The sequence below is a fragment of the Rhinatrema bivittatum genome, chromosome 7 (genome assembly GCF_901001135.1).
Source record: "Rhinatrema bivittatum chromosome 7, aRhiBiv1.1, whole genome shotgun sequence".
Classification (NCBI taxonomy): domain Eukaryota; kingdom Metazoa; phylum Chordata; class Amphibia; order Gymnophiona; family Rhinatrematidae; genus Rhinatrema; species Rhinatrema bivittatum.
This window is the reverse complement of record NC_042621.1, coordinates 308,263,316-308,289,181: the sequence shown is the minus strand read 5'-3', so window position 1 is coordinate 308,289,181 and position 25,866 is coordinate 308,263,316. Positions and strand designations below refer to the sequence as shown.

Below are 25,866 nucleotides of genomic sequence, written 5' to 3'. Positions count from 1 at the left end.
GAAGGTCACAGTGTGTTCTGTGTGTGCTGAGCTCCATGCGTGCTCCCTGGCTGTCACTCTCTCTGCAGTGGAAGGTCACAGTGTGTATTCTGTGTTCCCTGGCTGTCACTCTCTCTGCAGTGGAAGGTCACAGTGTGTCTTGTGTGTGCTGAGCTCCATGCGTGCTCCCTGGCTGTCACTCTCTCTGCAGTGTAAGGTCACAGTGTGTTCTGTGTGTGCTGAGCTCCATGCGTGCTCCCTGGCTGTCACTCTCTCTGCAGTGTAAGGTCACAGTGTGTTCTGTGTGTGCTGAGCTCCATGCCTGCTCCCTGGCTGTCACTCTCTCTGCAGTGTAAGGTCACAGTGTGTATTCTGTGTTCCCTGGCTGTCACTCTCTCTGCAGTGGAAGGTCACAGTGTGTCTTGTGTGTGCTGAGCTCCTTGCGTGCTCCCTGGCTGTCACTCTCTCTGCAGTGGAAGGTCACAGTGTGTCTTGTGTGTGCTGAGCTCCTTGCGTGCTCCCTGGCTGTCACTCTCTCTGCAGTGTAAAGTCACAGTGTGTTCTGTGTGTGCTGAGCTCCATGCCTGCTCCCTGGCTGTCACTCTCTCTGCAGTGTAAGGTCACAGTGTGTTCTGTGTGTGCTGAGCTCCATGCGTGCTCCCTGGCTGTCACTCTCTCTGCAGTGGAAGGTCACAGTGTGTATTCTGTGTTCCCTGGCTGTCACTCTCTCTGCAGTGGAAGGTCACAGTGTGTATTCTGTGTTCCCTGGCTGTCACTCTCTCTGCAGTGGAAGGTCACAGTGTGTATTCTGTGTTCCCTGGCTGTCACTCTCTCTGCAGTGGAAGGTCTCAGTGTGTATTCTGTGTTCCCTGGCTGTCACTCTCTCTGCAGTGTAAGGTCACAGTGTGTTCTGTGTGTGCTGAGCTCCATGCGTGCTCCCTGGCTGTCACTCTCTCTGCAGTGGAAGGTCACAGTGTGTTCTGTGTGTGCTGAGCTCCATGCGTGCTCCCTGGCTGTCACTCTCTCTGCAGTGGAAGGTCACAGTGTGTATTCTGTGTTCCCTGGCTGTCACTCTCTCTGCAGTGGAAGGTCACAGTGTGTCTTGTGTGTGCTGAGCTCCATGCGTGCTCCCTGGCTGTCACTCTCTCTGCAGTGTAAGGTCACAGTGTGTTCTGTGTGTGCTGAGCTCCATGCGTGCTCCCTGGCTGTCACTCTCTCTGCAGTGTAAGGTCACAGTGTGTTCTGTGTGTGCTGAGCTCCATGCGTGCTCCCTGGCTGTCACTCTCTCTGCAGTGGAAGGTCACAGTGTGTTCTGTGTGTGCTGAGCTCCATGCGTGCTCCCTGGCTGTCACTCTCTCTGCAGTGGAAGGTCACAGTGTGTATTCTGTGTTCCCTGGCTGTCACTCTCTCTGCAGTGGAAGGTCACAGTGTGTCTTGTGTGTGCTGAGCTCCATGCGTGCTCCCTGGCTGTCACTCTCTCTGCAGTGTAAGGTCACAGTGTGTTCTGTGTGTGCTGAGCTCCATGCGTGCTCCCTGGCTGTCACTCTCTCTGCAGTGTAAGGTCACAGTGTGTATTCTGTGTTCCCTGGCTGTCACTCTCTCTGCAGTGGAAGGTCACAGTGTGTCTTGTGTGTGCTGAGCTCCATGCGTGCTCCCTGGCTGTCACTCTCTCTGCAGTGTAAGGTCACAGTGTGTTCTGTGTGTGCTGAGCTCCAAGCGTGCTCCCTGGCTGTCACTCTCTCTGCAGTGTAAGGTCACAGTGTGTTCTGTGTGTGGTGAGCTCCATGCGTGCTCCCTGGCTGTCACTCTCTCTGCAGTGTAAGGTCACAGTGTGTATTCTGTGTTCCCTGGCTGTCACTCTCTCTGCAGTGGAAGGTCACAGTGTGTCTTGTGTGTGCTGAGCTCCATGCGTGCTCCCTGGCTGTCACTCTCTCTGCAGTGTAAGGTCACAGTGTGTCTTGTGTGTACTGAGCTCCTTGCATGCTCCCTGGCTGTCACTCTCTCTGCAGTGTAAGGTCACAGTGTGTTCTGTGTGTGCTGAGCTCCATGCGTGCTCCCTGGCTGTCACTCTCTCTGCAGTGTAAGGTCACAGTGTGTATTCTGTGTTCCCTGGCTGTCACTCTCTCTGCAGTGGAAGGTCACAGTGTGTCTTGTGTGTGCTGAGCTCCATGCGTGCTCCCTGGCTGTCACTCTCTCTGCAGTGTAAGGTCACAGTGTGTCTTGTGTGTGCTGAGCTCCTTGCGTGCTCCCTGGCTGTCACTCTCTCTGCAGTGTAAGGTCACAGTGTGTTCTGTGTGTGCTGAGCTCCTTGCGTGCTCCCTGGCTGTCACTCTCTCTGCAGTGGAAGGTCACAGTGTGTTCTGCGTGTGCTGAGCTCCTTGCGTGCTCCCTGGCTGTCACTCTCTCTGCAGTGTAAGGTCACAGTGTGTTCTGTGTGTGCTGAGCTCCTTGCGTGCTCCCTGGCTGTCACTCTCTCTGCAGTGGAAGGTCACAATGTGTCTTGTGTGTGCTGAGCTCCATGCGTGCTCCCTGGCTGTCACTCTCTCTGCAGTGTAAGGTCACAGTGTGTTCTGTGTGTGCTGAGCTCCTTGCGTGCTCCCTGGCTGTCACTCTCTCTGCAGTGGAAGGTCACAGTGTGTTCTGTGTGTGCTGAGCTCCTTGCATGCTCCCTGGCTGTCACTCTCTCTGCAGTGTAAGGTCACAGTGTGTCTTGTGTGTGCTGAGCTCCTTGCGTGCTCCCTGGCTGTCACTCTCTCTGCAGTGTAAGGTCACAGTGTGTCTTGTGTGTGCTGAGCTCCATGCGTGCTCCCTGGCTGTCACTCTCTCTGCAGTGGAAGGTCACAGTGTGTATTCTGTGTTCCCTGGCTGTCACTCTCTCTGCAGTGGAAGGTCACAGTGTGTCTTGTGTGTGCTGAGCTCCTTGCGTGCTCCCTGGCTGTCACTCTCTCTGCAGTGTAAGGTCACAGTGTGTCTTGTGTGTGCTGAGCTCCATGCGTGCTCCCTGGCTGTCACTCTCTCTGCAGTGGAAGGTCACAGTGTGTATTCTGTGTTCCCTGGCTGTCACTCTCTCTGCAGTGGAAGGTCACAGTGTGTTCTGTGTGTGCTGAGCTCCTTGCGTGCTCCCTGGCTGTCACTCTCTCTGCAGTGTAAGGTCACAGTGTGTTCTGTGTGTGCTGAGCTCCTTGCATGCTCCCTGGCTGTCACTCTCTCTGCAGTGTAAGGTCACAGTGTGTATTCTGTGTTCCCTGGCTGTCACTCTCTCTGCAGTGGAAGGTCACAGTGTGTCTTGTGTGTGCTGAGCTCCTTGCGTGCTCCCTAGCTGTCACTCTCTCTGCAGTGGAAGGTCACAGTGTGTCCCGTGTGTGCTGAGCTCCTTGCGTGCTCCCTGGCTGTCACTCTCTCTGCAGTGTAAGCTGGCATTGGGTTCCACGTTTGCCGTGGTCTGTACTAAGGGACAGTGCCACTCACCGATCATCTGCGCTATGGTCTTCTCATATTCTGCAACAATTTTCCTACAAAGGAAACAAAAATGGAAGCTTTTTACTTTAAATAAAGTCTGTGGGAAGTACATCTGTCCTCTGTAGCATCGCATCGAAGTCCTTCTTGTGCTGTGTGAGCCTCTATCCTGCCGTGTGGCTGCTGCTCTCCATCTGCCTCCTCCCCTGGCCCTGCTGGGGCCTCAGAGGAGGCGATGCAGGTAAGAAGTGCCTTTCTCCTGCTGGGCAGGGGTAGGGGAAGAGGACGGCATGAGTGGTGTGAAACTGAGAGGTGCACGGGGGGAGAAAGCAGAGTCGCTTACCTGTAACAGGTGTTCTCCGAGCATAGCAGGATGCAAGTCCTCACACATGGGCAATATCATCAGATGGAGCCCTGACAAGGAAAAATTATGTCAAAGTTTCTAGAACTTTGACTTGCCACACTGGGCGTGCCCTATGCCACGCGTCCACATGGGGGTCCCTCTTCAGTCTTATAATATATAATTATATAAAAACAAAAACAGGAGAAACCCAACTCCACAGGGTGGCGGGCAGGTTTCATGAGGACTAACATCCTGCTGGCCTGGGAAAACACCTGTTACAGGTAAGCAACTCTGCTTTCTCCTAGGGACAAGCAGGATGGTGGACATCACACATGGGTGAATCCCTAGCTACAGGCTGCTCCCCAACACAAAAGGGGACAAACGAACACCAACTAGGTCCCAACGGGCACAACAATAACGGTAACAGAGGAGGAGACAGCCTGAACCCAAGCAATGAGCCCTAGGCAGGGAGAGTTGGGTTCTGCATCTCAAAGAGATTCCGGAGGACAGACTGGCCAAACCTACTGTCATGGTGGCCATCCCTATCCAAAGAGTAACGGGATGTGAATGTATGGAGAGAACGCCACGTCGCATCCTTGCAGATCTCCTCCATGGGAACTGCTCTCAAGTGGGCCACCAACGCTGCCATGGCTCAGACAGAATGAGCCTTGACGTGGCCCCCAAGATGCAGTCCTGCCTGGGAATAACAGAAGGAGATGCAATCTGCTAGCCAATTGGATAGTGATTGTTTAACTCGGCAATGACCAACCTATTCCTATCAAAAGAAACAAAAAGTTGGGTGGACTATCTATGGACTTCTGTTTGCTCCACGCAGAAGGCTAAGGCTCGCTTGTAGTCTAAACTGTGCAGGGCTCGTTTGCCTTGGTGCGAATAGGGCCTGGGAAATAATGTTGGCAGGACAATGGACTGGTTAAGATGGAAACCCGTCACCACCTTAGGCAGAAACTTAGGATGCGTATGCAGGACCACCCTGTCATGAAAAAACTTAGTGTAAGGTGAATAAGTCACTAAGGCCTGGAGCTCGTTGACTTTGTGCACTGAGGTGACTGCCACCATAAATATGATCTTCCAGGTCAGGTCCTTCAGGTCATAGGTGCACAGTGGATCAAAAGGAGCTTTCATCAGCTGAGCTAACACCAAGTTGAGGTCCCAAGCAACAGCGGGAGGCCTTAGGGGAGACTTCAATTGAAGCAGGCCTCGCATGAATCATACAACTGGAGGCTGTACAGAGATGGGTGTACCATCTACACCATGGTGGTATGTGCCAACTGCACTGAGATGAACTCTAACTGATTTGGTTTTCAAGACAGCCTCTGATAGCTTTTGTATGGGGAAGGAAAACGGATCTAGGGCCTTCTGCTCACACCACACGGAAAACTTCCTCCACTTCAGTCCGTAGGACTTTCTAGTGGAAGGCTTCCTAGAAGCCACCAGGACCTGAGACACTTCCTCTGAGAGCTCGAGTGGTTGCAGGATTAACCTGGGGAACCTTTTGGGGAAGGGGGAGTCTCTTCCGAAGGGATGGGCTCCAACTTAACCAGGGTGGAACCAGACTGCTGGCACTAACCTTTAAAAAGGAGATAGAGCAGCTTTTAAACTAGAACAAAGGGGAAAGCCGACAGTCGCTCAGCAGCACATGGTTCGGAGAGAGGTATCTTTAAAGGATACTAATGATGCATTAGAATTAGGGCATCCCGACAGTGAGGATCCACTAATTAGAAAAGTAGTCCAAGTGCCTGTAACTAAAAACTCACCTGAGCTAAAAAATTCTAACTTATCCCTATCAATTAAAAAGCAGAATGAAAATACAAACAAAAAACACACTTTGAAATGTTTGTATGCTAATGCCAGAAGTCTAAGAAGTAAGATGGGAGAATTAGAATGTATAGCAGTGAATGATGACATAGACTTAATTGGCACCTCAGAGACATGGTGGAAAGAGGATAACCAATGGGACAGTGCTATATCAGGGTACAAATTATATCGCAATGACAGAGAGGAGCACTCGGGAGGAGGTGTGGCGCTTTATGTCCGGGATGGCAGAGAGTCCAACAGGATAAACATCCTGCATGAGACTAAATACAAAATTGAATCTTTATGGGTAGAAATCCCTTGTGTGTCGGGGAAGACTATAGTGATAGGGGTATACTACCGTCCACCTGGTCAAGATGGTGAGATGGACAGTGAAATGCTAAGAGAAATTAGGGAAGCTAACCAAATTGGTAGTGCGGTAATAATGGGAGACTTCAATTACCCCAATATAGACTGGGTAAATGTATCATCGGGTCACGCTAGAGAGATAACGTTCCTGGATGGAATAAATGATAGCTTTATGGAGCAATTGGTTCAGGAACCGACGAGAGAGGGAGCAATTTTAGATCTAATTCTCAGTGGAGCACAGGACTTGGTGAGAGAGGTAACGGTGGTGGGGCCTCTTGGCAATAGTGATCATAATATGATCAAATTTGATTTAATGACTGGAAGAGGAACAGTGTGCAAATCCAAGGCTCTCATGCTAAACTTTAAAAAGGGAAACTTTGATAAAATGAGAAAAATTGTTAGAAAAAAACTTAAAGGAGCAGCTACAAGAGTAAAAAATGTCCAAGAGGCGTGGTCATTGTTAAAAAATACCATTCTAGAAGCACAGTCCAGATGTATTCCACACATTAAGAAAGGTGGAAAGAAGGCAAAACGATCACCGGCATGGTTAAAAGGTGAGGTGAAAGAAGCTATTTTAGCCAAAAGATCTTCATTCAAAAATTGGAAGAAGGATCCAAATGAAGAAAATAGGATAAAGCATAAACGTTGGCAAGTTAAATGTAAGACATTGATAAGACAGGCTAAGAGAGAATTTGAAAAGAAGTTGGCCGTAGAGGCAAAAACGCACAGTAAAAACTTTTTAAAATATATCCGAAGCAGAAAGCCTGTGAGGGAGTCAGTTGGACCACTAGATGATTGAGGGGATAAAGGGGCACTTAGAGAAGATAAGGCTATCGCAGAAAGATTAAATGATTTCTTTGCTTCGGTGTTTACTGAAGAGGATGTTGGGGAGGTACCCGTAATGGAGAAGGTTTTCATGGGTAATGATTCAGGTGGACTGAATCAAATCACGGTGAACCTAGAAGATGTGGTAGACCTGATTGACAAACTGAAAAGTAGAAAATCACCTGGACCGGATGGTATACACCCCAGAGTTCTGAAGGAACTAAAAAATGAAATTTCAGATCTATTAGTAAAAATTTGTAACCTATCATTAAAATCATCCATTGTACCTGAAGACTGGAGGATAGCAAACGTAACCCCAAAATTTAAAAAGGGCTCCAGGGGCGATCCGGGAAACTACAGACCGGTTAGCCTGACTTCAGTGCCAGGAAAAATAGTGGAAAGTGTTCTAAGCATCAAAATCACAGAACATATAGAAAGACATGGTTTAATGGAATAAAGTCAGCATGGCTTTACCCAGGGCAAGTCTTGCCTCACAAATCTGCTTCACTTTTTTGAAGGAGTTAATAAACATGTGGATAAAGGTGAACCCGTAGATGTAGTGTACTTGGATTTTCAGAAGGCGTTTGACAAAGTTCCTCATGAGAGGCTTCTAGGAAAAGTAAAATGTCATGGGATAGAGGGTGATATCCTTTCGTGGATTGCAAACTGGCTAAAAGACAGGAAACAGAGAGTAGGATTAAATGGACAGTTTTCTCAGTGGAAGGGAGTGGGCAGTGGAGTGCCTCAGGGATCTGTATTGGGACCCATACTTTTCAATATATTTATAAATGATCTGGAAAGAAATACGACGAGTGAGATAATCAAATTTGCAGATGACACAAAATTGTTCAGAGTAGTTAAATCACAAGCAGATTGTGATAAATTGCAGGAAGACCTTGTGAGACTGGAAAATTGGGCATCCAAATGGCAGATGAAATTTAATGTGGATAAGTGCAAGGTGATGCATATAGGGAAAAATAACCCATGCTATAGTTATACAATGTTGGGTTCCATATTAGGTGCTACAACCCAAGAAAGAGATCTAGGCGTCATAGTGGATAACACATTGAAATCGTCGGTGCAGTGTGCTGCAGCAGTCAAAAAAGCAAACAGAATGTTGGGAATTATTAGAAAGGGAATGGTGAATAAAACGGAAAATGTCATAATGCCTCTGTATCGCTCCATGGTGAGACCGCACCTTGAGTACTGTGCACAATTCTGGTCGCCGCATCTCAAAAAAGATATAATTGCGATGGAGAAGGTACAGAGAAGGGTGACCAAAATGATAAAGGGGATGGAACAGCTCCCCTATGAGGAAAGACTAAAGAGGTTAGGACTTTTCAGCTAGGAGAAGAGACGGCTGAGGGGGGATATGATAGAGGTATTTAAAATCATGAGAGGTCCAGAACGGGTAGATGTGAATCGGCTATTTACTCTTTCGGATAATAGAAAGACTAGGGGGCACTCCATGAAGTTAGCATGTGGCACATTTAAAACTAATCTGAATAAGTTCTTTTTTACTCAACGCTCAATTAAACTCGGGAATTTGTTGCCAGAGGATGTGGTTAGTGCAGTTAGTATAGCTGTGTTTAAAAAAGGATTGGATAAGTTCTTGGAGGAGAAGTCCATTACCTGCTATTAAGTTCACTTAGAGAATAGCCACTGCCATTAGCAACGGTAACATGGAATAGACTTAGTTTTCGGGTACTTGCCAGGTTCTTATGGCCTGAATTGGCCACTGTTGGAGACAGGATGCTGGGCTTGATGGACCCTTGGTCTGACCCAGTATGGCATGTTAAAAAAAAAAAAAAAAGATGTGGTAGACCTGATTGACAAACTGAAGAGTAATAAATCACCTGGACCGGATGGTATACACCCCAGAGTTCTGAAGGAACTAAAAAATGAAATTTCAGACCTATTAGTAAAAATTTGTAACCTATCATTAGGTGTTTGAATGATCTCGATATTTTTCCGTTCCAGGTGCAGAAAATCTGTTTTTTTCAATGTTGATCACAAGTTTCATTTGGTTCAGTAGTTGTTTCTTAATATCTAGGTACGTTAGTTAGGTTTAACGTTTTCTCTATTGTGTCCTCGATTGGTAGAATTAGTTGAATATCGTCAGCGTATATATAATGTGTGATTCCAAGTCCTGCTAGTAGATGGCAAAGCTACCACCCAAGAAAAAGATCTAGGCGTCATAGTGGATAACACATTGAAATCATCAGCTCAGTGTGCTGCAGCAGTCAAAAAAGCAAACAGAATGTTGGGAATTATTAGAAAGGGAATGGTGAATAAAACGGAAAATGTCATAATGCCTCTGTATCGCTCCATGGTGAGACCGCACCTTGAGTACTGTGCACAATTCTGGTCGCCGCATCTCAAAAAAGATATAATTGCGATGGAGAAGGTACAGAGAAGGGCGACCAAAATGATAAAGGGGATGGAACAGCTCCCCTATGAGGAAAGGCTGAAGAGGTTAGGACATTTCAGCTTGGAGAAGAGACGACTGAGGGGGGATATGATAGAGTTGTTTAAAATCATGAGAGGTCTAGAACGGGTAGATGTGACTCAGTTATTTACTCTTTCGGATAATAGAAAGACTAGGGGGCACTCCATGAAGTTAGCATGGGGCACATTTAAAACTAATCGGAGAAAGTTCTTTTTCACTCAACGCACAATTAAACTCTGGAATTTGTTGCCAGAGGATGTGGTTAGTGCAGTTAGTGTAGCTGGGTTTAAAAAAGGATTGGATAAGTTCTTGGAGGAGAAGTCCATTACCCGCTATTAAGTTCACTTAGAGAATAGCCACTGCCATTAGCAATGGTTACATGGAATAGACTTAGTTTTTGGGTACTTGCCAGGTTCTTATGACCTGGATTGGCCACTGTTGGAAACAGGATTCTGGGCTTGATGGACGTCTGACCCAGTATGGCATGTTTTATGTTCTTATGATGGTCTCGGCCATCACCCTCACAAACTCTGTGAAGGTCAAATCCTCAGGAGGGAACTTCCTTCGCTCATCTGGAGGAGAAGGGTCTGACAAGAGACTATCAGAGCCCTTGGAGGACTCTGTTGGTACATAGGGACCCTCATCCTCACTATATGCTACAGGAGATAGGGCCTAGGTGCTTGGCCTTCGTCCAGAGGTGCAGGCACTGGTAGAACTGGACGGAGGACTACAGGCCTCGGCATCTCTGCCAGCCTTGGTGGAGCTTCCTCCTCGGAGGAACCGACAACAACCACCATACTGGTAGGTGGAGGCCTCGCTGCCCCACCAGGCACTGATGCCATCCCGGAAACCGGCACCAGCTGGGTTGGTAAGGCACCAATGGGCACGTTGAGTTTCTCCAGCAGCAGTAGGATGACGGGTAGCACCAGCTCCGGTGCCACAGGCCCGATGACCTGCAGTGCCTGATCCATCGCCAGCTGGACTCGACACTCCAGCTCCTCCTCAAACACTAACTGGGAGGAAGGAGGGGTGGCCAGATGTTCTTTGGACCTGTGAGATGGATCGGTGACCGGCACCAGGACCGGTGGAGACCATTGCGAACCCCTGGCACTGATAGAGGGTGAGCCCTTATCACCGTGGTGTCACTTCAAGGGTATCATGGCAAACGCTGGTGCATCCCATGCCCGACACCCTGCATCGAGAAAGTCTGGTGCCAACGTTTCTAAGCTTCTCTCGATGCTCAGCCTGGTATTTCCCCAGTGCTAAGGCCGAAGATGATAAACCCAGCGTCCTTGGCCCGGAGAAGATAGACAGAACCAACGGTCCAGCTGAGGTTAATGGCGAAGTGTCCATTGGTGCGGCTCCAAGGTCCATCAATGCCGATGTTGCCAATGCTGATGGCTCGGACTTTCTCTGCCCGAAGAGCTGATCTATATTGTCAAGTTGAAGCAGATGTCCCTTCAGGGTCATTTGGGTGCACAAGCGACATCAATGGATGTCATGCGATGCCCCTAGGCAGAGGACATATATAATCATGTGGATCTGTATTGGACATGGTCCTCAGGCACTGGGGGCAGCGACGAAAACTGGACATGGCCATGACAGAACAAAAAGGGGCAGTAGACACTAAATGATGGCGGCAACCATCGATGGCCGGTGAGCACTGAGCCTCCACTGCTGCGAGGGGAATCGACCGTGAAAGGAAACTTACCAGAAACGCCGAAAACCATGACTAGGACACTACTGAGAGGCACCGGAATGATGGAATGAAACCGAAAACCGTGAAAAACCGCGATGAAAAAAGAAGTTTTCCACTAAGCCATAAACAGCCAAAGTGAGCTCAATCAGACCGTGAGGCTTACAGCTCTGCAGAAAAGAAGAGACTGATGAGGATGGGCAGGCTGGGCATGCTCAGTGTGTCTGGTGAAAGTTCTAGAAACTCTGACCTAGGTTTTCTGCATCGGGGCTCCATCTGATATCACCCATATGTGAGGTCTACCATCCTGCTTGTCCTCGGAGAAAAGCATTTGCCCATATCAAATGTGCATGTGTACTTATTCACATCCCCTCTGTACTAAGGACACATCCCCTGCAGTAAAAGCACATACCCTATCAAGCATATATGAGTACTTATACACATCCCTACAGTAAAAACACATCCTCACACAAAGCATATATACACAATCTAGGCACATCCCCCCTGTACTGAGGACATATCCCCTGCAGTAAAAGCACATACCCTTATCAAGCATATATGAGTACTTATGCACATCCCTACAGTAAAAACACATCCTCACACAAAGCATATATACACACACTAGGCACATCCCCCCTATACTGAGGACAAATCCCCTGCAGTAAAAGCACATACCCTTATCAAGCATATATGAGCACTTATACACATCCCTACAGTAAAAACACATCCTCACACAAAGCATATATACACAATCTAGGCACATCCCCCCTGTACTGAGGACATATCCCCTGCAGTAAAAGCACATACCCTTATCAAGCATATATGAGTACTTATGCACATCCCTACAATAAAAGCACATCCTCACACAAAGCATATATACACCAAAGCATATATACACACTCTAGGCACATCCCCCCTGTACTGAGGACATATCCCCTGCAGTAAAAGCACATACCCTTATCAAGCATGTATGAGTACTTATACACATCCCTGCAGTAAAAGCACATCCTCACACAAAGCATATATACACACTCTAGGCACATGCCCCCTGTACTGAGGACATATCCCCTGCAGTAAAAGCACATACCCTTATCAAGCATGTATGAGTACTTTTACACATTCCTGCAGTAAAAGCACATCCTCACACAAAGCATATATACATACACTAGGCACATCCCCCCTGTACTGAGGACATATCCCCTGCAGTAAAAGCATATATCCTTATCAAGCATGTATGAGTACTTATACACATCCCTACAATAAAAGCACATCCTCTCACAAAGCATATATACACACTCTAGGTACATCCCCCCTGTATTGAGGACATATCCCCTGCAGTAAAAGCACATACCCTTATCAAGCATGTATGAGTACTTATGCACATCCCTACAGTAAAAGCACATCCTCACACAAAGCATATATACACACTCTAGGTACATCCCCCCTGTATTGAGGACATATCCCCTGCAGTAAAAGCACATACCCTTATCAAGCATGTATGAGTACTTATGCACATCCCTGCAGTAAAAGCACATCCTCACACAAAGCATATATACACACTCTAGGCACATGCCCCCTGTACTGAGGACATATCCCTCATTAAAAGCACATACCCTTGTCAAGCATGTATGAGTACTTATGCACATCCCTACAGTAAAAGCACATCCTCACACAGAGCATATATACACACTCTAGGCACATGCCCCCTGTACTGAGGACATATCCCCTGCAGTAAAAGCACATACCCTTATCAAGCAAGTATGAGTACTTATGCACATCCCTACAGTAAAAGTACATCCTTACACAAAGCATATACACACACTCTAGGCACATGCCCCCTGTACTGAGGACATATCCCCTGCAGTAAAAGCACATACCCTTATCAAGCATGTATGAGTACTTATACACATCCCTATTTGCTCCATCTCTGTTTTTTTAAGTTGATTTCAAGTTGTATTCTGCTTTATAATAGTTTAATGTTCGATATGTTCCATGTAAACCGCCATGCAGGCGATAGTTATCTCTGTTACTTGTAAACCGGAGTGATATGTATACTATACAGGAACTTCCGATATATAAAAACCAAAAATAAATAAATAAACAAATACAGTAAAAGCACATCCTCACACAGTGCATATATACACACTCTAGGCACATCCCCCCTGTACTGAGGACATATCCCTCATTAAAAGCACATCCCATATCACACATATATGGCTAGTAAGCTCATCCCCCGTAGTGAGGACATGTCCCCACAAAGGGCATGCATTTATTCATGGGTTGAGAGTGAAGTGGCTCACTCCTTCTGGTGTAAGCAGGATGGGCATATTTACCTGGTTGGGGGCGAGGGGGGGTGGGGACATGAGAGCAGGGAAAGGGGAGATTCACCTTTTGAACACATTTTGCAACGTAGGCACCTTACAGACAATCCTTTCCTCCCATCTAATGAGATCAGACAGGCCGAACCCGCGCTGGAAATGAGGGGTCAGTGGTGACTGTAAGACGTCTTACTCTATAGACACACACAGGGCCCACCCAGCCCGGCGTACTCACCTCATCTCTACCACTTCCCTGTGACTCTCTTCATATTTCTCCTTCCACTCTGAGACCTCCTGCTCCTTGGCGGAAATCTGAGGAAGGAGAAAGGACAAAATATGAAGCAAAACCAGACACTTCCCGAACTCCAAACTATCCTCCCCTCCAATCGCTGCATCCGTATTTCTCCATCCCACTCCCTTCCCATTCTCGGATCTCTCCAAAGTATTTCATCAGGTCTTTCCATCCTATCCATTCCTACAACCAGGTTTCTCCATCCCATTCAATTCCTTCCTCCAGGTCTCTCCATCCCATTCCATTCCTTCCTCCAGGTCTCTCCATCCTTGCTCTTCACCTGAGTCTCTCTAGCCCCTCCAATCCCTTCAGCCAAGCCTCTGCCTCCTCGTCCTGCATTTGGGTCTCTCTGTGCCCTCCAGCTCACCTCTTCCTGAGCCACTTGCAGTGTCTGGTCCAAGTCCTGCTGTTGGTATGGGAGGAATCCGGTGCCACCCGTCTCCATAGCAACTCCCTGGGGGTACAATGTTGTATGAGAAAGGGGCATCTCTGCCACGGCTGCCAGGGCCTCTCGCTGGGAGAAGAAAAGGAGAAAAAGTAGAAAGGGGCATTAAACTCCTGCACCATATCAAAAAACAATGTGAACATGACTGGAATGTACCAAAAATATGCTGAGTTAGTATATTACACAGCGTCTGGTAAGCATTATCCTGGCACCACATCCAGCAGTGTCACCCTGTTAGTATGCGCCACGGTGACCCTTCAGTGTTATCCTGTTAGTATATAGTACATCAGAACCAGAACCTGCAGTGTTATCCTGTTAGTATATAGTACATCAGAACCAGAACCTGCAGTGTTATCCTGTTAGTATACAGCACATCAGCTCCAGACCCTGCAGTGTTATCCTGTTAGTATATAGCACATCAGCTCCAGCCCCTTCAGTGCTATCCTGTTAGTATATAGCACATCAGCTCCAGACCCTTCAGTGCTAACCTGTTAGTATATAGCACATCAGAACCAGCCCCTGCAGTGTTATCCTGTTAGTATATAGCACATCAGCTCCAGACCCTTCAGTGCTATCCTGTTAGTATATAGCACATCAGCTCCAGACCCTTCAGTGCTAACCTGTTAGTATATAGCACATCAGAACCAGCCCCTGCAGTGTTATCCTGTTAGTATATAGCACATCAGCTCCAGACCCTTCAGTGCTATCCTGTTAGTATACAGCACATCAGCTCCAGACCCTTCAGTGTTATCCTGTTAGTATACAGCACATCAGCTCTAGACCCTGCAGTGTTATCCTGTTAGTATATAGCACGTCAGCTCCAGACCCTTCAGTGCTATCCTGTTAGTATATAGCACGTCAGCTCCAGACCCTTCAGTGCTATCCTGTTAGTATATAGCACATCAGCTCCAGACCCTTCAGTGTTATCCTGTTAGTATATAGCACATCAGCTCCAGACCCTGCAGTGTTATCCTGTTAGTATATAGTACATCAGAACCAGCCCCTGCAGTGTTATCCTGTTAGTATATAGCACATCAGCTCCAGACCCTTCAGTGCTATCCTGTTAGTATATAGCACATCAGCTCCAGACCCTTCAGTGTTATCCTGTTAGTATATAGCACGTCAGCTCCAGACCCTTCAGTGCTATCCTGTTAGTATACAGCACGTCAGCTCCAGACCCTGCAGTGTTATCCTGTTAGTATATAGCACATCAGCTCCAGACCCTTCAGTGCTATCCTGTTAGTATATAGCACATCAGCTCCAGACCCTTCAGTGCTATCCTGTTAGTATACAGCACATCAGCTCCAGACCCTGCAGTGTTATCCTGTTAGTATATAGCACATCAGCTCCAGACCCTTCAGTGCTAACCTGTTAGTATACAGCACGTCAGCTCCAGACCCTGCAGTGTTATCCTGTTAGTATATAGCACATCAGCTCCAGACCCTTCAGTGCTATCCTGTTAGTATATAGCACATCAGCTCCAGACCCTTCAGTGCTATCCTGTTAGTATACAGCACATCAGCTCCAGACCCTGCAGTGTTATCCTGTTAGTATATAGCACATCAGCTCCAGACCCTTCAGTGCTATCCTGTTAGTATACAGCACATCAGCTCCAGACCCTGCAGTGTTATCCTGTTAGTATATAGCACATCAGCTCCAGACCCTTCAGTGTTATCCTGTTAGTATATAGCACATCAGCTCCAGACCCTTCAGTGTTATCCTGTTAGTATATAGCACATCAGAACCAGCCCCTGCAGTGTTATCCTGTTAGTATATAGCACATCAACTCCAGACCCTTCAGTGTTATCCTGTTAGTATATAGCACATCAGCTCCAGACCATTCAGTGTTATCCTGTTAGTATATAGCACATCAGCTCCAGACCCTTCAGTGTTATCCTGTTAGTATACAGCACGTCAGCTCCAGACCCTGCAGTGTTATCCTGTTAGTATATAGCACATCGGAACCAGAACCTGCAGTGTTATCCTGTTAGTATACAGCACGTCAGCGCCAGGCACTGCGGCGTTACCCTGTTAGTATATAGCACATCAGCTCCAGACCCTGCAGTGTTATCCTGTTAGTATATAGCACATCAGCTCCAGACCCTGCAGTGTTATCCTGTTAGTATACAGCACGTCAGCTCCAGACCCTGCAGTGTTATCCTGTTAGTATACAGCACGTCAGTTCCAGACCCTTCAGTGCTAACCTGTTAGTATATAGCACATCAGCTCCAGACCCTTCAGTGTTATCCTGTTAGTATATAGCACATCAGCTCCAGACCCTTCAGTGTTATCCTGTTAGTATACAGCACGTCAGCTCCAGACCCTGCAGTGTTATCCTGTTAGTATATAGCACATCGGAACCAGAACCTGCAGTGTTATCCTGTTAGTATACAGCACGTCAGCGCCAGGCGCTGCGTCGTTACCCTGTTAGTATATAGCACATCAGCTCCAGACCCTGCAGTGTTATCCTGTTAGTATACAGCACGTCAGCTCCAGACCCTTCAGTGCTATCCTGTTAGTATACAGCACATCAGCTCCAGACCCTTCAGTGTTATTCTGTTAGTATATAGAACATCAGCTCCAGACCCTGCAGTGTTATCCTGTTAGTATATAGCACATCAGCTCCAGCCCCTTCAGTGTTATCCTGTTAGTATATAGCACATCAGAACCAGCCCCTGCAGTGTTATCCTGTTAGTATATAGCACATCAGCTCCAGCCCCTTCAGTGTTATCCTGTTAGTATATAGCACATCAGCTCCAGACCCTTCAGTGTTATCCTGTTAGTATATAGCACATCAGCTCCAGCCCCTTCAGTGTTATCCTGTTAGTATATAGCACATCAGCTCCAGCCCCTTCAGTGTTATCCTGTTAGTATACAGCACATCAGCTCCAGACCCTTCAGTGCTATCCTGTTAGTATACGGCACGTCAGCTCCAGACCCTTCAGTGTTATCCTGTTAGTATATAGCACATCAGCGCCAGACCCTGATGCGTTACCCTGGTAGTATACACTACAGCACATCAGCACCAAAACCTGTAATGTTACTGTTAGTATATAGAACGTCAGAACCGGAATCTGCAATTTTACCCTGTTAGTATACAGCACGTCAGTGCCAAGCCCTGCAGCGTTACCCTGTTAGTATACAGCACATCATCGCCAAGCCCTGCGGCGTTACCCTGTTAGTATATAGCGCGTCAGGGCCAGGCCCTGCGGCGTTACCCTGTTAGTATACAGCACATCATCGCCAAGCCCTGCGGCGTTACCCTGTTAGTATACAGCACGTCAGCGCCAAGCCCTGCGGCGTTACCCTGTTAGTATACAGCGCGTCAGTGCTAGGCCCTGCGGCGTTATCTTGTTAGTATACAGCACGTCAGCACCAGGCCCTGCGGCGTTACCCTGTTAGTATACAGCGCGTCAGCGCCAGGCCCTGCGGCGTTATCCTGTTAGTATATAGCGTGTCAGGGCCAGGCCCTGCGGCGTTATCCTGTTAGTATATAGCGTGTCAGGGCCAGGCCCTGCGGTGTTACCATGTTAGTATATAGCGCGTCAGCACCAGGCCCTGCGGCGTTACCATGTTAGTATATCGCGCGTCAGGGCCAGGCCCTGCGGTGTTACCCTGTTAGTATACATCACATCAGTGCCAGACCCTGCGGCGTTACCCTGTTATTATGTACCACACTGGCTCCATACCCTGTACTATAAGCCTGTCTGTGCCATGGCAGCATCAGACCTGGCAGTGTTACACACAGGCAGCAAACCCTGTGTGCTATCCAGTCACTATATTACCCTGCAGTGTCACTCTGTTAACACGTGCTATCCAGTCACTATATTGCCCTGCAGTGTCACTCTGTTAACACGTGCCATCCAGTCCCTATATTATCCTGCAGTGTCACTCTGTTAACACCTGCTATCCAGTCACTATATTACCCTGCAGTGTCACTCTGTTTACACGTGCTATCCAGTCACTAAATTACCCTGCAGTGTCACTCTGTTTACACGTGCTATCCAGTCCCTATATTACCCTGCAGTGTCACTCTGCTAACACGTGCCATCCAGTCCCTATATTACCCTGCAGTGACACTCTGTTAACACGTGCCATCCAGTCCCTATATTACCCTGCAGTGTCACTCTGTTAACACCTGCTATCCAGTCACTATATTACCCTGCAGTGTCACTCTGTTTACACGTGCTATCCAGTCACTACATTACCCTGCAGTGTCACTCTGTTTACACATGCTATCCAGTCACTACATTACCCTGCAGTGTCACTCTGTTTACACGTGCTATCCAGTCACTACATTACCCTGCAGTGTCACTCTGTTTACACGTGCTATCCAGTCACTACATTACCCTGCAGTGTCACTCTGTTAACACCTGCTATCCAGTCACTATATTACCCTGCAGTGTCACTCTGTTTACACGTGCTATCCAGTCACTACATTACCCTGCAGTGTCACTCTGTTAACACGTGCTATCCAGTCACTTTATTACCCTGCAGTGTCACTCTGTTAACACGTGCTATCCAGTCACTATATTACCCTGCAGTGTCACTTTGTTAAGACATGCTATCCATTCACTATATTACCCTGCAGTGTCACTCTGTTAACACGTGCTATCCAGTCACTATATTACCCTGCAGTGTCACTCTGTTAACACGTGCTATCCAGTCACTTTATTACCCTGCAGTGTCACTCTGTTAACACGTGCTACCCAGTCACTATATTACCCTGCAGTGTCACTTTGTTAAGACGTGCTATCCATTCACTATATTACCCTGCAGTGTCACTCTGCTAACACGTGCTATCCATTCACTATATTACCCTGCAGTGTCACTCGGTTAATAAGTGCCTCACCAACTGTGCCTTGCAGTGCCAGTCGGGAAAACCATGATTTGTGCTCATGGATTGCTTGTCTGAAACTTGCTCTCTCCCCCCCATCAATAAAGTTCATCAATGAGTGAACCGGCAGCCGCGCTATGAGGAGGTGTTCCTGGGGGGGGACGTGTTCCGTGTGGGACCGTAGACTGAGAGTAAAATATCTGCACGGCATAAAGAAAGCGGTTTTTCTGCATTACAAAGATACGCGCGTTCTCTCGGGCCAGAAGTTTCAGACCCGTGTGCGTGGGTGACTGAGAACTGGGCGCCATGAGATTCATGTTCAGTCGCTCCGCCTAGGCGCATCAGTCTGCAGAGTACGCGTGCAGCTGTGCCTGCTCTTTGAAAGATGGAACTTGTGCAACGTCATTTGCACACACACCTGTTAAAATGGGAATCCCAACTCCGGCCCCGGAAGGCCTTTCTGTGCTTCCTGTACGAGTGCACACGTTGTTTTACTACAGCTCTTTACTTGCATACAATCTGGCTTTACCTTCAATGTGTCGTATGCTGCTCCCTGCCTTATAGCTTGCACACAATACACTATAGTCTGATAATGTACACTACCCGCAGCGCCTGAGGGTAATAGGGGCCTGGCCATGGAGTTACGCACTGGATCCTAATACACACAGCTGCTGAAATGGTGGGGTTCAGTCGAGGGAGGGTAAAATACCCAGCTGCTTTGCTTTACAGATCTTTGACCTCCTCGTGTCTATTTGAAAGGGACGGGTGAGGAGGAAATCCAGCACTACAAGAAGAGGCTCAGAACACCTAAGGATGAGACTGGAAGAGAATGGGAAGCATAGACACAGTACTGTGTGGTCAGGCACTATAGTATGTACACACATTGTACTGCAAGAATGCACTTTACTGCAGGTGCACACATTAGAGCACGTACAGGCCTTACAGAGTACACACAGGTTACAGCAGGAACACACATTACTGCACGTACAGGCCTTACAGAGTACACACAAGTTACAGCAGGAACACACAATCCTGCACGTACAGGCCTTACAGCGTACACACAAGTTACAGCAGGAACACACATTACTGCACGTACAGGCCTTACAGCGTACACACAAATTACAGCAGGAACACACATTACTGCACGTACAGACGTTACAGCGTACACACAAATTACAGCAGGAACACACATTACTGCACGTACAGGCATTACAGCGTACACACAAATTACAGCAGGAACACACATTACTGAACGTACAGGCCTTACAGCGTACACACAAATTACAGCAAGAACACACAATACTGCACGTACAGGCCTTACAGCGTACACACAAATTACAGCAGGAACACACATTACTGCACGTACAGGCCTTACAGCGTACACACAAATTACAGCAGGAACACACATTACTGCACGTACAGGCCTTACAGCGTACACACAAATTACAGCAGGAACACACAATACTGCACGTACAGGCATTACAGCGTACACACAAATTACAGCAGGAAAACACATTACTGCACGTACAGGCATTACAGCGTACACACAAATTACAGCAGGAACACACAATACTGCACATACAGGCATTACAGCGTACACACAAATTACAGCAGGAACACACAATACTGCACGTACAGGCATTACAGCGTACACACAAATTACAGCAGGAACACACAATACTGCACGTACAGGCATTACAGCGTACACACAAATTACAGCAGGAACACACAATACTGCACGTACAGGCATTACAGCGTACACACAAATTACAGCAGGAACACACATTACTGCACAGAGGCATTATAGCGTACACACAAATTACAGCAGGAGCACACATTATTACACATACAGGCATTACAGCGTATGGACAAATTACAGCAGGAACACAGATTACTGCATAGAGACATTACAGCGTACACACAAATTACAGCAAGGGCACAGATTACTGCACAGAGGCATTACAGCATACCCACAAATTACAGCAAGTGCACAGATTACTGCACAGAGGCATTACAGCATACACACAAATTACAGCAAGCATACAGATTACTACACATACAGGCATTACAGTGTGCACACAAATTACAGCAAGTGCACAGATTACTACACATACAGGCATTACAGTGTACACATAAATTATATTAAGTACACAGATTACTACACGTACAGGCATTACAGGGTGCACACAAATTATTAACAAATGCAGGCATTAATACAAGTACAGGTGTTATATATAGAATACTACAGGAACACATTACAGCAGGTGCACGATTTACAGCAAGTACAGACATTGCAGTGTGTATACACAGATTACTGCAGGAAACGTATTACTGACATTGCACGCATTCCATTGTGCACACATATCAGTGCGGGAACACACCTTACGCTGGGTATACGCATTACTGCAAATACAAGCATTACAGCTTGTACGTAAATGATTGCAGAAACACATATTACTAAATGTTCAGGCATTACAGCCCTATACAAAAATTAAACAAGGTATACACTTCACTGTAAAAATGACAGAGGCTGGTGGCACTCTGGTCGCCTCAGTAAACAGATTAGTCTGTAAGGTGGCACTTGCCTCTGTCATTTTCGCTACAGCAGACTAACACGGCTACCCCTCTGAAGACTTTCACATTACTGCAAGTAATGCTATTACACTGAACACACAAAGTGCTGCAGGAACAGGCATTACTACATCTACACAGATTACAGCAGCTACAAGCAAGTATACACATTACAGCACGTACAGGCACTGCAGTGTGTATACGTAGATTACTGTAACTGAATTCTCCAGGGACTGGCGTCTGAAATGACGACTGGGAATGGATTCTCTAGTAAAAGAACTGGAGCTGCCGAGACAATAACTGGAGCCGGATTCATTGATACAGGAACTGGAGCTGCTAAGACAGCCAAAGCCAAATTCTTTGATACGGGAATTGGAGTTACAGAATTAGCCGGATCCAGATTTTCCAGGGACGGGATCCTGGAGCAAACAAAATTGGAATCTGTGGTGCCAGAGCTGGCTGAAAGGTGGGCTGGAGGCAATGATACCGTGGCTGGGGCGAGTTCCTTCAGTACAGACAAACGTAGATCCCAGAGGATGTCTGCTAGGGCTTCCCCAGGATCTGCACGATTCACCGGCACAGGAGCAGCAGCTAGAACTGTTGGAGCAGAGTCAGATTCACCAGCGCTTTGCCGGAACGGCGTTAGAACCGCTGGAAGGGCCCAAAAGTGGAACTGCTGAAACTGCTAGAGCCGGATTCACCGAGGCAAGGATTGGAGTTGGAGAATGACAAGCAAAACAATTTGCTGTAGTTTCCACCCTTCTCACAAAGCGCGGCCTACATTCCCCAAACTGTCTAACAAATCCAGATGGATGAGTGGCAGCTCTTACAGAACAATTCACAGCTGGGCGAGGGGACTGACAAGGCAAACAGCAGCTGCATTGCTCACAAAGCAAAATTCATAGATCAACCCTCCTGGTTTCCTAATAAACTGAAATCCAAAGCCGAGGCTCCCAGCAGCAGAATTATTCTTATTATTCTCACATGATTCTTTTGCTATAACGAAAACATGGACAGGCAAGGGTTGAAGTCTAGAAAAATAAACCCCACAGAGCGTGGCCTGGTTTATCTTTATCTTTATTTTCATTAAAATGTGTTAATCACCTAACTACTAGGCGATGTAGAAAGGATATGCAACGGTTTCCAAGTGGCTGCTCTACAGATCTCCTGCGGCGAGACAAATTGACTCTCCGCCCAAGAAGCCGCCTGAGATCTGGTGGAATGTGCCTTCAAACCGTCCGAAACAGCGTGGCCCATACAGACGTAAGCGGAAGTAATGGCCTCCTTCAACCACCTAGCAACAGTAGCTTTGGACGTCTTTTGACCCTTCTTAGGACCACTCCATAAGACAAACAAATGATCAGACAACCGAAAAGCGTTGGTCACCTCCAGATAGCGAAGAAGAATCCGCCGGACATCCAATTTATGCAGATCCCTATCCGAAGGAGAACGAGGATCCAAATTTGGAAAGGCAGGCAACTCTACCGTCTGATTCAAATGAAAACCGGACACTACCTTCGGTAGGAAAGAGGGCACCATCCATAGAGAAACCCTGGAATCCTAAATATGGAGATATGGCTCTTGACACGACAAAGCTTGAAGCTCCGAGACCCGCCTTGCAGAGGTGATCGCCACCAGGAAAACCGTCTTGAGAGTCAGGTCCTTCAATGTGGCCCGCTTGAGAGGCTCAAATGGAAGACCACATAAGCCATGGAGAACCAAATTTAAACTCCATGAAGGGCAAACCTTTGTGACCGGAGGATTCAAGTGTTTAGTCCCCTTCAAAAAACGGGACACGTCCGGATGAGCTGCCAGGGAAAAACCGTTAACCTTGCCCTGCAGACACCCTAAGGCCACGACCTGCACCTGGAGAGAACTGCAAGCCAATCCTTTCTTTAGGCCAGCCTGCAAAAAGGCCAGAATCTGAGCCACCGAGGCTCGACGTGGGGACACACGCAACCAGCAGCACCAGGAGTCGAACACCCTCCGGACCCAAACATAGGTAAGTGACGTAGAAGACTTCCTCGCTTGTAAGAGGGTAGAGATAACCGGATCAGAATATCCCCTCTTTCTCAACTGTCTCCTCTCATAAGCCAGGCCGCTGTTACAGTTTTTGCTGCAGTGCAACCGCCTCACCACCAGGGGTCCCTCTAGTGCTGGCTTTCCGGACAGGCCCAGTCCATCTTATCTGTCCACTCTGTGCTCTGGGTGTGTCCTTATAACCCTGCCTGACAGTTGCCTCGGTGCTTCGGCAACGAGCTCACCTGGGCTCCCTGCTCTAGCCTTGCGCGGCCTTCGGGCCTTTCCTTGCCTTGCCTTGCGCGGCCTTCGGGCCTCCTTCCTCGTTGTCCTCACCTGGCCTACGGGCCTTCTGACCTGCTTGCTCTGCTTACGGTGTGTGGCCTACGGGCCTTCTGTGTGTGTGTGGCCTACGGGCCTTCTGACCTGCCCTGCTCTGCTTATGGTGTGTGGCCTACGGGCCTTCTGTCTGTGTGTGTGGAGCCTACGGGCCTTCTGACCTGCCTTGCCCCGCTTATGGTGTGTGGCCTACGGGCCTTCTGTGTGTGTGTGGCCTACGGGCCTTCTGACCTGCCCTGCTCTGCTTATGGTGTGTGGCCTACGGGCCTTCTGTCTGTGTGTGTGGAGCCTACGGGCCTTCTGACCTGCCTTGCCCCGCTTATGGTGTGTGGCCTACGGGCCTTCTGTGTGTGTGTGGCCTACGGGCCTTCTGACCTGCCCTGCTCTGCTTATGGTATGTGGCCTACGGGCCTTCTGTCTGTGTGTGTGGAGCCTACGGGCCTTCTGACCTGCCTTGCCCCGCTTATGGTGTGTGGCCTACGGGCCTTCTGTGTGTGTGTGGCCTACGGGCCTTCTGACCTGCCTTGCCCTGCTTACTGTGCCCTGACCCAGCCTGAACTTAGACTCTGCTCATTGCCGCCTGCCCTGACCCAGCCTGAACTTAGACTCTGCTCATTGCCGCCTGCCCTGACCCAGCCGGAACTTAGACTCTGCTCATTGCCGCCTGCCCTGACCCAGCCTGAACTTAGACTCTGCTCCTTGCCGCCTGCTCTGACCCAGCCTGAACTAGACACTGCTTATTGCTGCCTGCCTTGACCCAGCCTGGAACCAGACACTGTTTTTAGCTTCCTGTCTCTCTCCACCTGGAGCCACCCTGCTGGGTGGTGTTCACGCCTCCTGACCGGAGCCCAAGCGTAACAGCCGCTAGACAAAAGCAATAAGCTTGATCGAAAAATACTGGACCTTGCCGAAGAACATTCGGGAGATGGTTGAGATGCATCCGACCGTCAATTGCCAAGTTGATCAGATCTACAAACCACGGCCATCGGGGCCACTCCAGAGCCACGAGAATGACTGACCCTGCGTGAGCTTCTATCCAACGCAAGACCTTGCCCTCTAGTGGCCAGGGGGGAAACATGTATAACAGAACATTGCGAGGTTACGGAAGGACGAGGGCATCCACCCCTTCCCTGACGGTTGATGTAGGCTACGGTTGTCACGTTGTCTGACAATATCCGTACTGACTGCTGACAGACGAGAGGGAGAAAGACGCATAATGCAAGGCGCACCGCCCTGGTTTCCAACTGATTGATGGACCATGTCGCCTGATAACTCGTCCATCGGCCCTGAGCGGCGCTCGACTGGCAGACCGCTCCCCAGCCGGAGAGGCTGGCATCCGTCGTCATGATCACCACTGTGGTTCCTCCAGGTCCATTCCCCGTTGCAAGTGGGTCGGAATCAACCACCAATCGAGACTGGACCTGGCGGGTTCCAAGAGGGGCAACTGCAGCTGGAACTCCTCCGACTTCAGGTCCCAACGAGAAAGCAACGCTCTCTGCAAAGGTCTCATATGCACAAACGCCCAGGGAACCAACTCCAGAGTAGACGCCATGGAACCAAGTACTTGCAAATAATCCCACACTAGGGGAAGAGGTAATGACAAGAGCTGACATATTTGTGCCCAAAACTTGAGCATCCTCTCCTGGATGAGGAAGACCTTGCCTACCAATGTATCGAACCATGCGCCTAAGAAGTTCAGAACCTGAACTGGCTCTTGGCAAAGTTGACCACCCCACCAAGAGATTGGAGTCGAAGCAAAACCCTTCGGACCGCCATCCGACAGAGGTGTTCCGATTTTGCCCGTATGAGCCAGTCATCCAGATAGGGGTGGACTAAGATCCTCCCCCCCCCCCCCCCCGCCTGAGGGCTGCTGCTACCACCACCATCACCTTGGTGAATACTCGCGGAACCGTCGCCAACCCAAACGGGAGCGCTTGGAACTGATAATGTTCCCCCAAAACCATGAACTGGAGGAATCTCTGATGACACTCGCGGATCCCTATGTGAAGATACGCCTCTGTTAGGTCCAAAGAGGCCAAATATTCTCCTGAGTGGACGGCCGCAATGACCGAGCAGAGAGTCTCCATGCGGAACCGAGGTACCCGAAGAACCCGGT

General features: G+C 48.4%; 1 protein-coding gene across 2 annotated transcripts in view; it reads right to left on the bottom strand.

Moving 5' to 3' along the window:
- The window catches only part of TACC2 (transforming acidic coiled-coil containing protein 2), a 76,308-nt gene that overhangs the window by 28,031 nt on the left and 22,411 nt on the right, over positions 1–25,866 (bottom strand). For both annotated transcript variants that reach the window (XM_029610562.1, XM_029610563.1), the window contains 3 exons: positions 13,907–14,053; positions 13,483–13,559; positions 3,448–3,491 (listed from right to left, as the gene is read on the bottom strand). In XM_029610562.1, coding sequence (XP_029466422.1) covers positions 3,448–3,491; positions 13,483–13,559; positions 13,907–14,053 — 268 coding nt within the window. The remainder of the gene's footprint in view (positions 1–3,447; positions 3,492–13,482; positions 13,560–13,906; positions 14,054–25,866) is intronic.